We start from the raw sequence: 18,860 nt of genomic DNA, 5'->3' as shown, positions 1-18,860 counted from the left end.
TTCAGAACTATATATACAACTAGATGGCCTTGTCTGGAAAAATACATTAGTTGGAAACTACCTGTGTCTTGTTTTCTTGCAGGGAACAAATCACAAGACAGTGGCATAGCAGAAATGGAAGAACTTCCTGTACCACATAACATCAAAATAAGCAACATTACCTGTGATTCATTCAAGATTTCATGGGAAATGGATTCAAAGTCGAAGGACCGTATTACACACTATTTCATTGACCTCAATAAGAAAGAGAACAAGAACTCCAATAAATTTAAACACAAGGTAAAATATTAATACATACATATTCATTTGCATCTTAAAAACTTTAGAAGTATGAGGATATTTTAAAAGGAATAATGTTCTATTAATTATATGACATGTTTGACATTGGAATAATAAAAATTACATGTCATTTTAAAACCCTGTCCTTTGGGCACCTGGGTGTCTTAGTAGGTTAAGCATCTGACTTTGGCTCAGGTCATGATCTCATGTTCGTTAAGTTCGAGCCCCACATCAGGCTTCTGAGCTATCAGCCTGAGCCTGCTTCAGATTCTGTATCTCCCTCTCTCTGCCCCTCCCCAGCTCATGTTGTCTCTCTCTCTCTCTCTCTCTATCCAAAATAAATAAACATAAAAAAAATTTAAAAAACCAACCCTGTCCTTCTAAGAAATTTTTTTAGGAAAATGAAATGTCAAGTATACTTTTTAAATATAGTTTTTCCCAGAAAAGGTAAAATCATGACTCTCATATAGACATGAAAATGAACATATGTTAAAGATTTAACATATTAATGAAGTAACTGATAGGGTGTTTCAAAGGATAACCCAAAGAATATGCACAGTTGTAGATCAGGATATTGAAATAAATGTATAAGTAGAGGCAAAACTGGTTTGGGGTCAGGAAGGAGCAAGAGCCAGAAAAGAGGGTTGGACAGAATCAATTTGCATGTATTTAGACAAGATTATCTACAAATTACGTTGTTATAAAATAGCTTCCACAGAATCAGAAGAGGGTAGCCAGAAGAGTGTGCTATAAGCAATGCATAGTTTTCATCAAAGCACACATTTTTCCCCATAATAACTTTTTAAAAAAATTTTTAATAGTTTATTGTCAAGTTGGTTTCCATATAATACCCAGTGCTCATCCCCACAAGTGCTCTCCTCCATGCCCATCATCCATTTTTCCCTCCCATCCACCCCACATCAACCCTCAGTTTGTTCTCAGAATTCGAGTTTCTCATAGTTTGCCTCCCTCCCTCTCCCCAACTATTTTTCCCCTTCTTCTCCCCCATGGCCCTCCATTAAGTTTCTCCTAATCCTCCTATACGTGCAAACATATGGTATCTATCCTTCTCTGCCTGATTTATTTCGCTCAGCGTAACACCCTCAAGTTCCATCCATGTTGCTACACATGACCAGATTTCATTCTTTCTCATTGCCATGTAGTATTCCATTGTATAGATAAACTACATCTTCTTGATCCCTATAATAACTTTCAAAAGAGGAATGTAACGTAGCTTATAAACTTCAGGTATTTGTAAAATATATTAGGACTGAAAATTGCTTTAGTTAGTCTATTTTATGGTTTGAAAATGAAAATTAACCATTAAATGTCTTAGACATGTAACACTTTTCTGGAATTTATTCTTATAGTAGTCTACTTATCACATATCTTTTCTGATACATGTCTCTCTACATATACATCAGAGATAATATATTAGAGAAAAATATCTGGTTTAAGTGTTCTTCCTTATGTTTCAGTATTTTCACTGATAAAATTGATACTAAATTTTTATATTGATACTAAATTTTCACTTCACAAATCTTTTGAAAGAGCTGTCTTATCTAGCCTGGAAATTATGCCCTTTACCAAATGCACAGTTATATACATTGATGATAGATGAGAATTCTATGTACAGATAAGTGTGAGAGAACAAGATTGATAAGTCATTATTCTAAACATGTTCCAATTTTGATTATGCTTTCCAGTTATAGATATCCTCTTTGCTAACATTTCCCTTCTTGAAGTACTTTTGAAATATTTCCTTGAAGTAGCTGAAATATTTAATGTTAAATGACGATTAGGTCAAGATTTGACCCACTTTTCTTTATTCCACACTTAGAAAACCATATATTTGGAAATTTAGTGAATATTCAACTAGCAAGTTTAATTACCTTATTAATCGCTGTTTGGAAATACCTAAACACTTCTGTGACACATAAGCTCCATGCTGAATACAACTCCAATACAACTGAGGCAGATATTACCTCTTTTGTGTATAAAACCGATTCATTTGTCTTAAAATAGTTGTTTTTAAAATGTGCTCTCCGTTCACAAATAAAATATTTAGTATTTTATTTTTATTTATATGGGCTAGGCTACTCTGGTAAAATTGACTGGTAGTATAAATTAAACAAATGTATTTCAAAATACAAAAACCATTGAATTTTATTTGTCATGTTCGAGGTTTTAGAAGTTTTGTTTTGTTTTATCTTTTAGTATTGGAGTATTGCATTTTAAGGTGCAGATATAAGGAGCATACAGAGAAGAACAAGACTCGAGAAAACAGGAACCTAAGTACATTTATGTCATTAACTAGCGGTATGACCTTGGGCATGTCTCTTGATCAAGTTGGCCTTATTTTTTACATCTGGAGAATATGATATTTGAATATAATAATTATTAAATATCTTTAAAAATTAAAATTCTTTCATTAGCCAGGAACTGAAAAAGTTCCTCCAAACTGTTTATAGTTGATTCAAGTTATACTGCTAAATTAACTTATTTCTTCCATTCCTGCTTTCCTCCATTTTTCCCTCCTTCCTCCCTCCTTCCCTTCTTTCCTACCTGCCTTCATTCCCCTTTCCTGTTTTTCTGTCTTTTTGTCTTAGGATGTTCCAACAAAATTGGTGGCAAAAGCTGTTCCTTTGCCAATGACTGTCCGTGGACACTGGTTTTTGAGCCCAAGAACTGAGTATACAGTAGCAGTACAGACTGCCTCAAAACAAGTTGATGGTGATTATGTTGTGTCTGAATGGAGTGAAATTATAGAATTCTGCACAGCAGGTAAGAACAGAAAAATACAGAAAAATATTTAATATTTAATAAATATACAGAAAAATATTTAGTAGTTCCTAAAAAACTAATTACATATTAAAATATTTTTCATTATAAGGTGATATAAATTGCATTGATTATTTTTGCATTGCAGTGCAATAGCACTGTGTAACAGAACAAACTATAATGTATTGGTTGAAGTGAGCTCAGATGGCATTAAAACAATTCTTTGATGCATAGTTTGAGTTTTCAAAATAAGAGCTTTGCAAATAAAATTGGTATAGTTTGAAAATATACTCAGCACATTTTAAGCTTCATTTTGAGAAGGAGAGAGAGGTTTTTTGTTTGTTTGGTTTTTTTTAAATTTTCACCGATATTGAAACAAAGAAGCCAGGAACATCTTTCTCCAACTTAGGGGAATGGATGATCTTAGGGGAATTACAGATCTTAATGACTGTACCTAGCAGAAGTGTTATTCGATTTTTCACTTGAATGCTGAAAATCTGTATCTAAACTAGTGTCCCGTGTGTGTGTGTGTGTGTGTGTGTGTGTGTGTGTGTGTGTTTGCTTCATTAGAAAGTACCTTGTACCCATTTGGCCTTTAGATATCTGATGTGGAGAGCCCATCCCCTTTGATCTTGAACTATACTTTAATATTTCATTAGATGGAAATGTTACTATTTATCACATTCATTTACCTGTTAATTCATTCTTTAAGAAACAAATATTTAGTGCACACTTAAATAGGTGCTGAAGTGATATAAAGACATCTCTACCTGAATACATCTGTCATTCTCTCCTTGTTTCTTAGAATGGGGCTTTGTTTCCCCTTTGTACATGTGATTGTTTCCTCTGAAAAATTATAGAGAGAGGCTAAATGTTTTTTCAGCATAAAGGAGCTTGAAGAAAAAATCTTAAAAATTTACCTCAGCTATTGTAGGTTGGTCAGAAATTTTCCACAGCTGAGGCAACCTACAGATAAATCATCCATTTTTCCCCTTCGTAGCCTCACACATCCATTATCTTCCCCCGTAGCCTTACTCAGTACATACTTAGCTACAATACATACATATATACTCAGTACGTATTCTCACTATCTTGTGTTATTTCCTAATCTCAAACTCAGTGTAAAACGTTTCCTATGGATATGTTAAATGAATAGAGTTTTAATTCTGTTATTTTGATTTTATCTTCAATTTTTTTTATTAGGAAGTTACTAAGGATTATAACATCCTTAATTGCTAAGGATTTCAGTCTTTAAGAGCAAGGAAAATAGTATCTTTCTGGTACCATATTTCTTCTTATCTAAGATACTGATTATAAGATCCACCGTTTTATATATCACTAAGGAAAAATACTATCATTTAAACTATGAAACAGTGTTTTCATATCATAGCTATTGTAGGACTCATGTCAGAGAAGCTAAATGTGAAGAAAATATATTTTCATAGGCACCTGGCTGGTTCAGTTGGTTAAGCATCCAACTCTTGATTTCAGCTCAGGTCATGATCTTATAGCCATGAAATTGAGTCTGCTTAAGATTCTCTCCCTCTGTCTCCCACTGCCCTTCCCTTGCTTGCATGCATGCATGTGCACTATCTCTCAAAATAAAAATTAAAAAAAAAAACTTAATAAAAATGGCTCTTCAGAACTTAAAAAAATACATTTTGGAATAGATTAAATATGGTATTAATCATAGTTGAGTTATCAGTGATGAAACAGTTGATTTTTATATTGTATTAATAGTGAGTAACATTAATAGTAAAGAATTCTCATTGACATAACTTTTATATATATTTAATGTGTTATATTAGAATTAATATATCCCCTCAGTTTTATTCCTGAATTAAAATTTCTCTTTGGAGTCTACCTCATGTTTACTGTTTTTGCTGCATTTCTTTCCACTTACTTTCATTGTCTCTTACTAGTGAGGTTTAATCTAAGCAAGACCTGTAAGAAGACATAGTCTTTTATGACATTGTTTTAATACTTGTTATTTTCCATTAGGCGGCATTAAGCAAAATTATAGTATTTGTCCAATAAAAAGAGCTATAATTTACCTGCTAAAATCTCCATTTGACATTAGGGAAAGGTGTAAAATATTTCCTCTTTAGCTTAAGGAAGACCTTTGGCATTTCCAGTTCAGAAATACCTATCTGTCCATAGATGCATACACACATTGACTCTATCATAATCCACTCTTTTATAATCTACTTAACATTTTGAGTACATGTTTTATTTCTGTGTATATGAAGGAAAACCTTTTGTCTTCGTATTTTCATTTAGAGGGTCTCCCTGTTGGCTTTTTCACTTAACTACATCTCTTAAGTCTTCCAAGGAGGTTATGGGTGAATAATAAAATGCCAGCTTTTAAATGTGCTACAGTAGTTTTCTACAAGTTGTTTTGCATTTTTATTTTTTTGAGTAAAATCTAAAGGGAACTTAAGCTGTTTAAAGTTTATTGTTTCAGTTTTATCAAAATAATTCAGAGACTTTTACCTAAGCTTTATCAATAACCCTGACTATTAAATTTTGAGGAAGTTTTTTATATAAATTGTCTTCTAATCTGGATAGCTAATCCACTCAGCATTTATTGAACATATACTGTGTGCTATGTGCAGTGCAAAATATTGAAGTAAAATAAAATAGAATGCCACCAGCTAATCTATTTCTAATCTAGTCTATGTCAGAGATAAGACCTTGTGCTTACCCATAAGTCACAGTTGTCTATATATTTATATGTAAGTTTAGACTGAGTTCTTTGAGAGGAAGAATATTCCTTTTGATCTTGTAACCTGATCATTTAATTTTGCATGGTGCCTTCTACATCATATGTTCTAATCTAAATAAATGTTTGTGAGCCAGTAAAGCAGTCAGGAAACAAACTGCTGCCAGGAGCAGTCAACTAGGTTGATTTTATTTGGAAAGTCTTGTAATTTTTATAGACAAAAATTTTTGCTTAGATTTTAGTAGAGGAGTTTGATAACAGTCCCCAATTTTCAAAACAAAAAGTTGGTGAAAAGATCAAATTAATTGGAGAGAAACTTTAGATTTTCAAGAGTCATGTGTATCTGAAAACCACCAACTAAAAGCCAGAGACCTGGTCTAAATTACTAGATATATGAACATTTAGCAGTTCAAACTGTGATAAGCCTCAATTTCTGCAATTAATAAAATGGTCATATTTAATCTACCTTGCTAACCTGATGGATTTAGAGTAAATTAAATGAACATCATTATTGCTACTCTTTTAAATTCTATTTGCTACAGATTGCAGGCTAGAAAGTTCTTATATTTGACTTTTCAGTTGATCAAGAGAAGCTAGTATCTAGTATGGTGCCAGTTGACATCACTTGGGTTATGCATAGTCTGCATTCCTTACTTAATGTTTTTGTTTCAGGATTTTTAATTTCAAAGAGTAAAACAAATGCATGAGTATCTTGAAAACAAAACAAAACACATTTTTATAGAAAGAAAAATGTCCCACAGAAATATAATGAATTTTTTCAGTGCAATTTCCTATTAACTAAGATAAATGTCCTAAAGGTGATTTTTAATAATCTCTAATTTATTACACATGTAGTTGACACCTTTGGTAATATATTTTTAGTAAGAGAATTTTTTGTTGTTATTTTCAGACTATTCAAAAGTTCATCTAACACAGCTGTTGGAGAAGGCTGAAGTGATTGCAGGACGGATGCTTAAATTTTCTGTTTTTTATCGTAACCAACACAAAGAATATTTTGACTATATTCGGTAAGAATAAAAAAATACAGTGATTTGCTTGACTAAATGCCATTCTAATTCTAGGCTCAGGTTTCCCTTGAGTCTAGATCTGTGAAATACTAATTTTAGTTTCCTTTCAAAATGGTTACTTATACTCTTTTACTTCCCAGAATAACTGAGTAGAAAAATTCAGATTGTGGGATTTTTTCCCCACTGTACTTACATTCATTTCTGCAATCATTTGTAATACCAATTCTTGTCAATTTAAGTGGAAGATCTTTAAGCTCAAGGGCTTAGACTGTTGACCACTCATGTACAAACCCCTCTAAATATAAAATATATAAAGTGACCTAAATATTCCCTTCTTGTAAATCGCTTTAAGATATTGGAAATGAAGGGTGAAAGGTAACATTCGTGAAATATGGTTAATCTGGTGGGATTTTTCAGGCTTCTAAGTAGAGATCTCTCAGCCATGATCATGAATTAATTATTCATGAAAACAGTCTGCTTTGTTTACTTTTGAATTCTGGTGTTCAACGAGTATTTCTAAGGTAGCCTATATTTACCCCAGAAAGCAGTTTCTGGGAATTCAAAAGAAATCTATGCTACAGGGAATTTTAATACTTTTGTATTTGTAGAAGAACATTTCAGGACACTAAATAGATGTATGTTTTAAAATAAGACTAAGAATTTTAAAATGATAAATGTTATATAGGTTCTAAAACTTTTACATAGTAGTCTCTATAATGTGTCATTTTTTAAAAGCATTGGTCTCACTTTAAATTTTGTAAGGGATTATATATGAAAAAATTTAGGAAGTTTTGTTGTTATTTATTTGTTTCATACATCTCTAGTTTTCTTAAATCAAAATCATGGTTTTAGATTTAAATATGCTCCAAGCTGTGGAAAAATGCAAAGGGAATCAGAGAGAAGTGAATTTAGGCATCAGATTTCATCAAATGAAATACTTTGCAATATCATGTTGTTTTAATACATTTTGATGCTGAAAAACATTCCTGCCTAATACTTGAATATCTTATAAACACAGAGTTTAGTTCTTAATTCTTTTAGCTGGTAAATTATTTACCCTGAGTCTCTGTAATTCATGGTGGATGCCATTCACCTAATTTAGAGAGTACAGATATAACACAAATTATTGTTTCTGTCAGTTGTGAATAGGAATGACCATATATATTGAACAAGAAATATTTTCTTTAGGCATAAAAACTGAAAACAAAATGATCTACTATTGCTATTTTCTCTAATAAGAAATACATGAATATAATAAATACATCTTTGGTACAGTTTAAATTCTTAGAATATTGCCACTGTGTATTGTAGGTGGCCACTGGAGGTCAGTATTTCCTTGATTTTCTCTGCCCTTTGGGTGGAAAGTAGCCTGTTTTCATGTCCTTAGATTCTAAAATTTGCATCACCTGTTGGCAAAAATTCTTCCAAGACTGAAAACAAACGATAAAGACAACTTGGAAAAAGTCATTGTATATGTTGTGTAATTGATTCCAGTCTACTCGTACAAAAGACTTATTTACTAACAGGGAATTTTACATTTGTTGGAGTTTCCATGACAGTTGTAAAATCCATGTAAATTATATCCTGATGCAGTATATATAAATAAATATATTTCTCAATACATTGGGTACAGTTCTTCAATATTGCTTTATTAAAACGCTTTATTAAAAAATAGTAGATATTAGCTTCAGTGGACCTTGATTTTCTTTTTAGGTAATGAATTCTAATCAGGACCCACTTCCTTTATCACAAGCCCATTTAAAATAATCATCTTGTTAGTCACAGTGCTTGAATTTACTTACCTGATGAAATACTTTCCAAGTCATTATAAATTATGAAAAAGCATTAGGTAAATTCTGACTCAATCCATATAAATTGAGCTCATTTTGACCTCTTTCTCTAGAAATAAATTCCTAAGCAAATCCTGTTTTCCTTTACCCCAGGTCAAAATACCACTTTCTCTCTTACTCCTTCAGGTTCATGAGGTAGCCTCATTTCTAGACAGATGTTGGGATTCCTGGTGCTTTTAGGTGCTAGATTGTACATCCTCATAGTTGACGTCTGTCACTAATACATAATTTCCTAGTCCAAATTCTTGTCTATATATTTTCTGTTGTTATTTTTTCATCAGTTGAATTTATAGATTCATGGTGGACACATATAATATTGATATTTACTTTTTGTTAATGAGAATGTAACTGTAACAAGGGTAAGAATTTTGAGCCAGGACCAGATGCTAAGTATGACTAAAAGCTCTGGACTTTATATATAAAAGAAACATAAAAATCTAAAATGTGGAAGAAGACTGAAAAGGGGAGAGAAGATAAACCACTTAGAGACCATGGGACTCAGTGGACAACACAGTGATGAGTTCCCTAGTTTTTTTTTTTTTTTTAGCTCTTATATTCTGGACTGAGTGCTAAAGAAACCAGAAACCCAAAAATGCTGATGGATACAAAACAAAAAAACAAAACAGAAACAGAAACAAACAAACTCAGAAAGTCTGCTTTATTCACCCAAATGACCAGGAAAGGAATAGCCTTGAATACAGAAAGCTTTTAGACATTAATTGCCCTACTTCAGTTAAACACCGTGGGGGAAAACTGTTTTTCCATCCTCACCAGCCAAGATCAAGTAGGGATACTTCTACCTTCTCCCACCTGTAAGGAAGCTCTCCCCTCTTCCACCTCCTGCTGGAGTGGTGTCAGAGAAAGTTGAATCAGGAACTGGGACTTATACTCCCCACAAGTGGCAATGTTGTACCTATCACTGTCCTCCCAAGGGTGGTGTCACAGAAGGCTACCAGAAACCAGGACTTTTCACTGCAGCCCAGGAATAAGGTTTGCCTCTGCATATCAGTGAAGTCCATGTAGGGAGCAGTACTGAGAAACCTTCTCCCTCTTCCAGGTAGACTGTATTAGCAGAAGCCTAGTGAAAGCCTATACTCTTAGTCTGCCCAGTCATTGAGGCTGACTGGTAATCGTAGACTTTTCTCCCCTAACAGCAATGAAATGACACTCATCCATTTCTCATGCTGATACATAGTCAAAAGAGGCCTGCTCAGATACCTAGATTTAAATAAGACCTAGTGTTATAATAAGACCTAATACCCCAAAAATCCAAGATAAAATTGAAATACACTCATGACACCAAGAATCAGGAAAATCTTAACTTGAATGAGAAAAGCTGATCAACAGATATCAATCCCATAACACAGATCTTAGCATTATCTGACAAGAATTTTCAAACAACCACCATAAAAGTTTTTCAATAAGCAATGACAAATATACTTGAAACAAATAAAAATAGAAACAGCAAAGATCTAGAAGATATAAAGAACTAAATGGATATTGTAGAACTGAAAAAAAAACTGTAAGTAAAAATCTTGGTGGATAAACTAAATAACAAAATGAAGGGCACAAAGGAAAGAATCCATAAACTTGAAGATAGAACAATAGAAATTACCCAAACTGAATAAGAGAAAATTAATTGAAAAAAAAAAAAAAAAAGAGCACAGCTTCACAGACATGTAGGACAAATATCGATATTAGTAGATCTAAAATCTAATACTGATGTCATTAGAGTCAAAAGGAAAGGAGAAAGAGGGTGGAGCTAAGAAAGTATTCAGAGAAAAAATAGCTGATATGTTCCCAAATTGAGCAAAGGACAGAAACCTAAAGATTAAAAAAGGTAAGTAAATCTCAAATAGGATAAACCCAAATAAATCCGTTCAAAGACACTTTATAAATTTTCGAAAATTGAAGACAAAACAAATTTTCTAAGTAATCAGAGACAAAAAAGATAACTCATCTATAGGGGGTAAACAATTTGAATAACATTGTCATTGGAAACCATGTAGACCAGAAAGAAGTGACATAGTATTTCTAAGTTCTGAAAGAGAACTGTCAACCCCAGGACCCTATATTTAGTGAAAATATCCTTAAAGAATAAAGGGGCATCAAGACATTCTCAGATGAAGGAAAATTAAGGGGAATTTGTCACCAGCATATCTACCCTTAAAAGAATGACTAAAAGAAGTTTTAGCATTTTATTTTGCTTTATTATTTTATATTTTTTATTTTATTTTATTTTTTATTTTATTCATCATAAGTGTACTCTTTAATCCCATCCCCTATGTCTCCGTCCTCCCATGACCATCCCTTCAATAACCATCAGTTAGTTGTTCTCTATAGTTAAGAGTCGGTTTCTTGGTTTGTGTCTCTTTTTTATTTTGCTCATTTGTTTTGATTCTTAACTTTCACATGTGTGAAATCATGTAGTATTTGTCTTTCTCTGATGGACTTCATTTAGCTTTATATTTTCTAGTTTTATCCATTTTGTTGCAAATAGCAAGATTTCATCCTCTTTTTAGCTAAGTAATATTCCATTGCGTACACCATATACACCATATCTTTTTTATCCATTCATCTGTCGGTGGACATGTGAGCAGCTTCCATACTTGGCTATTATATATATTGCTGCAGTAAACATAGGGTGCTTGTATCCCTTTGAATTAGGATTTTTGTATTTGGGTAAATACCCCAGTAGTGAAATTCTGGGATCATAGGGTATTTCTATGTTTAACTTTTTGAGGCATCTCCATACTGTTTTCCACAGTGGCTATACTAATTTGCATTCCCACCAATAGTGTAAGAGGGCTCCTTTTTCTCCATATCCTCACCGACATTTATTTATGTTGATTTTAGCCATTCTGACAGGTATGAGGTAATATCTTATTGTAGTTTTGATTTGCATTTTCCTGATGATGAGTGATGTTGAACACGTTTTCATGTGTCTGTTGGCCAACTGGATGCCTTCTTTGGAGAAATCTCTGTTCATTTCTTTTGCCCATTTTTGTTGAGTTGTATAAGTTCTTTATATATTTGGATACTAACCCTTTATTGGATATGTCACTTGCAAGTATCTTTTCCCATTTCATTGGTTTCCTTTTCATTTTGTTGATTGTTTCTTTTACTGTACAGAAGCTTTTTATTTTTATGTAGTCCCAGTAGCTTATTTTTGCTCTTACTTCCCCTGCCTCAAGAGACATATCTAGAAAAATGTTTCTATGGCCAGTGTCAGAGAAATTATTGCCTGTGCTCTCTTTTAGGATTTTCATGGTTTCTGGTCTCACATTTAGGTCTTTAATCTGAGTTTACTTATGTGTATGGTGTAAGAAAGTGGTCCAGCTTCATTCTTTTGCATTTAGTTTCCCAGCACCATTTGTTGAAGACACTGTCTTTTTCCCATTGGATATTGTTCCCTCCTTTGTCAAAGAGAAGATTAACCCATATAATTGTGGGTTTACTTCTGGATTTTCTATTCTGTTCCATTGATCTATGCATCTATTTTTGTTCTAGTACCATAATGTTTTAATTACTGCCACTTTGTAATATAACTTGAAATCTGGAATTGTGATACCTCCAGCTTTGTTTTTCTTTTTCAAGATTGCTTTGGCTATTTGAGGTCTTTTGTAGTTCTATACAAATTTTAGAATTGTTCTAATTTTATGAAAAATGCTGTTGGATTGCACTAAATTTATAGATTGCTTTGAGTAGCAAAACATTTTAACAATATTTGTTCCTCTAACCCATAAGCATGGAATATCTTTCCATTTCTTTGTGTCATCTTGAATTTTTTCTTCATTGTTTTTAAAGTACAGCCTTTCAGATTTTTGGCTAAGTTTATTTAATATTTTATTGCCTTTGGTGAAATTGTATATGGGATTGTTTTCTTAATTTCTCTTTCTGTTGTTTCATTATTAGTGCATAGAAATGCAGTGGATTTCTGTACATTGATTTTGTATCCTGTGACTTTACTGAATTCATGTATCATTTCTAATAGGTTTTGGGTGGAGTTTTTAAGGTTTTTTTTAAGTTTATTTATTTTTGAGAGAGAGAGAGGGAGAGAAAATGCAGGAAGAGCAGCGAGAGAGGGAGAGAGAGAGAAAATCCCAAGCAGGCTCTGCACTGACAGTCCACTGACAGTGAAGAGCCTGATGCGGGGCTCAAACCCATGAACCATGAGATCATGACCTGAGCCGAAACCAAGAGTTGGACACTTAACCAACTGAGCCACCCGGGTGCTCCATTTAGGGTTTTTATATATAATATATAGTATATATAGTGAGAGTTTTACTTCTTCCTTACCAATTTGGATACTTTTTATTTTTAATAGTTTGAGAAGAATGGGTATTAAGTCTTCTTTAAACGTTTTGTAGAATTTGTTTGTGAAGTTGTCTAGTCCTGGACTTTTGTTTTCTTGAAAGGTTTTTGATTATCATTTTGACTTCATTGATGGTAATAGGTCTGTTCAAATTTTCTATTTCTTCTTGCTTTAGCTTTGATAGGTTATATGTTTCTAGGAATTTATCCATTTCTTTTAGGTTGTCCAGTTTGTTGGCACATAAGATCTTTCACAGTTGTGTGTATTTTTGTGGTGTTGGTTGTTATTTATCCTCTTCCATTAGTATTGTGAATTTGTGTCCTCTTTTTTTCAATGAGTCTTCCTAGGGGTTTATCAACTTTGTTAATCTTTTTGAAGAACCACCTCCTGGTTTCATTGATATGTTCTGTTATGCTTTTTTAGTTTCTATATCATTTATTTCTACTCTAATCTTTATTATTTTCTTCCTTTGCTGGGTTTGAGTTTTGTTTTTTCTTCTTTTTATAGCTTCTTTTGGGGTTAAGTAAGATTGTTTGAGATTTTTTTTTCTTGCTTCTTGAGATAGGCCTGTATTGCTCTAAACCTCCCTCTTAGAACGTTTTGCTGCACCCCAAAGATTTTGGACCATTGTGTTTTTTTAAAAGTTTTTGAAAAACGAAGGGAATTATAATAGAAATTTTTGGAACATCAGGAGGAAAGAAGAACAGTAAGAATAAAAATGTGGGGTCCAATTGGAATGTCATACATCATTTATTTTTCAAGTGTCTTCTACTATGTGACAGACTGTTTCTTGGTCTCACTTTGAATCTGTATTTTTAAATAAGCTTCCTTGGTAGTAGAATTTGAGGCTAATTGCTGTTCTAAAGTCAGGGGAGATCTTGGGCACACCTCACTTACCCAAAGTCTCTTTTAGTAAAAATATAACTACCCTATGTAGCAGTAGCACTACTAGGAGTTTGTCTAGAGGATACAGGAGTGCTGTTTCATAGGGGCACATGTACCCCAATGTTTATGGCCACACTTTCAACAATAGCCAAATTATGGAAAGAGCCTAAATGTCCATCAACTGATGAATGGATAAAGAAGTTGTGGTTTATATATACAATGGAATACTACTTGGCAATGAGAAAGAATGAAATCCTGCCATTTGCAGCAACATGGATGGAATTGGAGAGTATTATGCTAAGTGAAACAAGTCAGTCGAGAGAGACAGAATATCATGTTTTTACTCACATGTAGAACTTGAGCAGCTTAACAGAAGACCATGGTGAAGGGAATGGGAAAAGATAGTTACAAACAGAGAGTGAGGAAGGCAAATCATAAGAGACTCTTAAATACAGAGAACAAACTGAAGGTTCATGGGGAGGGAGGTGGAGGAGAGGGGAAAATGGGTGATGGGCATTGACGAGGGCACTTGTCGGAATGAGCACTTGGGTGTTGTATGTAAGTGATTCACGGGATACACTGTATACACTGTAGGTTAGCCAACTTGACAATAAATTACATTTTTAAAAAAAGAATAGAAAGAGAAGAAGGAGAAGAGAATAAGAAGGAGAAGCAGCAGCATGTTGACTGGGAACTTTCTCATGCCTACATAGTAGGTTGTATTTTTCATCCCAAGTCTTTCTGGTCAAGGACCCAACAAGAAAGAGAAGGGGCATTTAGTAGGAGTTCTTGAGAAAATTTGACAGAAGCACCATTCTCAAAGTTATAGGTAGGGTTAAGGCAACTAATAAGGAATGCTAAAGCAACCAAGAACTATCAAGAGTTGGAAAGTTTTACTATTCTTGAAAAGGGGGACAGAGGACACCTGATAGAAGAAATAGAGACGTGGTACAGATGAATTCACCTACGTAAGAACCACAAGGTTCTGAAGCATGGAGGAATTAGAAGACAACACACTCAAGGCTTTATTCCCTCCTCTCCTAGATATGCTGGTGCCCACACTGGCAGAACTGAAATGTAAGGGACCAAGGGAGGATGAACTGGATGATAGAGTCCCAGCCCACAGTGGAAGGCAAGAAGGATGGAGAATAGAACTGGGGGAATGGTAAAGGAGGAATAACCAGCTCTGTTGTAAGAAAAACACAAGAGAAAGGACCTGATTAGCAAACAGTACCCTGGGGGAAAAAAACCTAAAAAACAAAATAACACAAAACACTTTTGTGCCAATATACATGGACAGTACTCAGGACTAAATTTATGGCATACTTTAAAGAAACATCCAGTATATTTAACTAACCAATAACGTTAGTACAGTTTTCTCTTCAAAAAGCTACTTCTAAAACTCAATAGGTGGGGTGCCTGGGTGGCTCAGTCGATTGGGCATCCGACTTCAGCTCAGGTCATGATCTCATGGTTTGTGGGTTTGAGCCCCGCATGGGGCTCTGTGCTGACAGCTAGCTCAGAGCCTGAAGCCTGCTTCAGATTCTGTATCTCCCTCTCTCTCTGACCCTCCCCTGCTCACGCTCTCTCATTCTTCTCTCTCTCAGAAATAAATAAAACATTCAAAAAGAAAAGTTTTAAAAAAATCCAGTAGGCATATAATAATGGATGTGATTTCAGTTGTAAGGTTTCTAATTCCAGTTTGGTTTTTCTGGCCAGGGAATTTATTATATAAAGACCTCCAAGGTTTGTAGACCATTCTAGCATTAAAGTACATAAAAGTAAAGTAGGTAAAAAAAATGGATTCTCCTTGATCTGATTAAGTAGGATGATTCAGACTTTTAGACTGTCCACCACTAAAATCTTCATATAAATCAATAGCTTTACTACTATTATATCAAGAAGTGATCATTTCTTTTCTATTGCAGGGAACATCATGGGAATGCTATGCAGCCATCTGTCAAGGATAACAGTGGTAGCCATGGCTCTCCTATCAGTGGAAAATTAGAAGGCATTTTCTTCAGCTGCAGCACTGAATTTAATACTGGGAAGCCACCTCAGGATTCCCCTTATGGAAGATACAGGTTTGAGATTGCAGCAGAAAAACTTTTTAACCCCAATACTAACTTATACTTTGGGGACTTCTACTGTATGTACACTGCTTATCATTATGTGATTCTTGTTATTGCCCCTGTGGGATCACCAGGAGATGAATTTTGTAAGCAGCGTCTTCCTCAGCTAAATTCCAAGGATAATAAATTTTTGACCTGCACAGAAGAAGATGGGGTGCTGGTTTACCACCATGCCCAGGATGTCATTTTAGAAGTCATTTACACTGATCCTGTGGATCTTTCTCTGGGCACTGTAGCAGAAATCACTGGTCATCAGCTCATGAGTCTGTCTACTGCAAATGCAAAGAAAGATCCCAGCTGCAAAACCTGTAATATCAGTGTTGGACGTTAATGCCCACTTTTCTTACGCAGTCCCTTTTCTTCCCTTAGGAGCATTGATCCTCTGTTGTCCATTTTCATCACCAGATGTTTTCCACTGAAGCATGCACATGCCGCTATCACCAAAAGCAAACTGCCATTTTTCAAATTCCATTCAGAGCCATTTTAGTGTTTCCTATTCCCTGCCCTTCCATTACTTTCAATGATGAAAGTTCTCCTCTGACACTTTATTGCCTAGATGCTGCAATGTTTTTATTTTTCCTTTATGCCAAACATAACAAGACAATTATATAAACGCTTTAGCAAAACACAAAATAACAGCTTATAAATGGTGTTTAAATATGCATTCATTTTAATCTACTGAACGAATATTGGGATAACTCCAAACCGCATGAAAGGGTGTAATTGCAGCATGAGTTAAATCTTGAAGCCTAGAATTGTCAACACTTCCAACTTGTTGTTTGACAGTGTTATTTATGTTATTTATATTAGCTAACAGGAAACAACTATTGTGTTTCAACATAATAAATATAATAGAAAAATATTTTATTTGTATTGTTGTATAAAATATTTACAATCATATAGAATATATAGAGTTACATTTTAATAGCAATTGTATACATGTCATGGAACCATTTCCCTTATCAAAGATGTAGTTTGTAAACTTCAAATAGTTGTGTATCTGTCCTGTTACAAGTAGATGACTTCAATTAAACAAATTTATGAAGGACATCATTCTGGTTCATAAAAGTTATAAAATACCAGGTAAATACAGAGTAGACAATAAGCCTCTGAAATACTCTACTTCTGAAAGTCAATATTCTTCCCACCCAAACTATATGAAAATGTGAATTTGTTCAGCATCTTGCTTAAACATTACAGAAAACAGAAATACAAACATGGTTGTTACAAGAGAGAAAACATTGACCTCTTATTTTTACAAAGGCAAAAATAATAAATGTGTTTTAATACAAAATAACACAAAACTATATGCACTAAAGTTGATGAAGCAAACAAAATGTACAGGCTTCTTTTCCAAGGTGTCTTAACAGTATACAAATTTTGTGCAAGATGAAGAATACCTACAACTCATGAGAAAGCTTTGTGACTTTACAAAGTATAGACCTTGGAACCTTAAGAAAAATGCATATTCCCAATGGAAAAATAGTTATATAATCTTATAGTAAACAAAAAAGGTAGCAATCATAACTATGATCACATTAGATTATATACTGCAGACCATGAATCTATCCCAAAATACCTACTTTCAAATTTTAATACAATATTTTATTTTAATATAAACATCTGTCATTATAGACAAAGTTAATTCACAAAGTACATGCTATCAGAATGAACTTTGGTAACCAGAAATGTAAAATCTCAAATAACTGATAAAATAATGTGCTATTTTTATATGGAAATAAAAAATTAGCAGTGACACATTCTAGTATGCTTTACTGAATAGCCTAGCAGACTTAAGGGAAAAGGTAGATTTTTTTTATCACTTAAAAATCTATTAGAAGTTTTAAACAAATTAAATTCTTACTAGCCGTATTCCTTCCTACATAAAAAGAAAAGTTTCTTTTCCTCCTCTTATTATTTTTTTAAAAATCATGCTCTTTCTCATATATTAACATAAGCAATTTTTGGACACAAAATAGACTTTTCCTAACAAGTGGCCCACTGAACAAGTATTATTTAGATTTGATAAAATATTAAGATATTTTTTGAAATAATTATACTGACCATGTGTTTTCTCCTTGGCATGGAGCGAACAACATTTTTTTTTCCAATTATACTGTTACTTATTATATTTCCCCCATTTAAATCCTCCACCCTCATTTATAATTACATTTGCCATCCCTTCTTAAAAATAGCTCATATTACCACTAAAGTGCTTCAATTTTCAGAATGTCAAAACTACTTAGCAAGAATGGCAGTGGTAAAGAAACTTGGCCTTATCCTTGTTGAAATACTTCCTGAAACTCAGATGGTTTTGGCCACATCTTGCTTGCTGATGAGGACCTCTAATAGTCTCAGTTTGGCTTTTATGTGCTTGTATTCATAGTACTCATCTGCCATTGGCATCCTATCTTCCTTTTGTGGACTTCTGCAAAACAGGAAAGACTCTCTATTAGCTCATAATAAATTCAGTCATTAAAAATCCTTTTATAATTTTTACATGAGAATGTACAGGGTAGATATTTCCACTTAGTTTTTCCATCATTTGTTTTTCAGCTCACCTTCCACCTTCACACCCTCCCTCTTTCATGTGCTATTTGATTTTTATATAATAGTACCCTTTGAGAACTTGAATCTCATAGGTGTTTTGCAAATATATAATCCAGTGCTGAGACATATAACAATGGAACAAGTAAAAAGGTCTGAGGGATAAAACAAAAGCCAGAACTCAAGGCATTCTTTATCTAGTTATTCTACCATTACTCATGCCAAAGTCCCATACCTGTGCAGAGTGTCCATCTCTGACAGTGAGAATTGTTCAAAATTCAACCAAAAACAGCTACAGAAATTAATAGAATTTATAAATTT

The 18,860-nt window shown here is 33.6% G+C and overlaps 2 protein-coding genes across 8 annotated transcripts in view; one reads left to right on the top strand and one right to left on the bottom strand.

The window, feature by feature from the left end:
* PHYHIPL (phytanoyl-CoA 2-hydroxylase interacting protein like) overlaps nt 1–16,854 on the top strand; it is a 78,537-nt gene extending 61,683 nt beyond the window's left edge. For all 5 annotated transcript variants that reach the window (XM_077765230.1, XM_077765233.1, XM_077765232.1 and 2 more), the window contains exons 2-5: nt 83–279; nt 2,889–3,063; nt 6,693–6,810; nt 15,789–16,854. In XM_077765230.1, coding sequence (XP_077621356.1) covers nt 83–279; nt 2,889–3,063; nt 6,693–6,810; nt 15,789–16,323 — 1,025 coding nt within the window. In that variant the 3' untranslated portion in view covers nt 16,324–16,854. The remainder of the gene's footprint in view (nt 1–82; nt 280–2,888; nt 3,064–6,692; nt 6,811–15,788) is intronic.
* An 822-nt stretch (nt 16,855–17,676) lies between these two features.
* The window catches only part of FAM13C (family with sequence similarity 13 member C), a 155,092-nt gene continuing 153,908 nt past the window's right edge, over nt 17,677–18,860 (bottom strand). For all 3 annotated transcript variants that reach the window (XM_077765229.1, XM_077765227.1, XM_077765228.1), the window contains one exon: nt 17,677–18,420. In XM_077765229.1, coding sequence (XP_077621355.1) covers nt 18,297–18,420 — 124 coding nt within the window. In that variant the 3' untranslated portion in view covers nt 17,677–18,296. The remainder of the gene's footprint in view (nt 18,421–18,860) is intronic.

This window comes from Crocuta crocuta, unplaced genomic scaffold (genome assembly GCF_008692635.1).
Source record: "Crocuta crocuta isolate KB4526 unplaced genomic scaffold, BGI_CrCroc_1.0 scaffold244, whole genome shotgun sequence".
In the NCBI taxonomy this organism is placed as follows: Eukaryota; Metazoa; Chordata; class Mammalia; order Carnivora; family Hyaenidae; genus Crocuta; species Crocuta crocuta.
The sequence above is the reverse complement of the archived record's forward strand: the minus strand, read 5'-3'. Positions and strand labels throughout refer to the sequence as shown.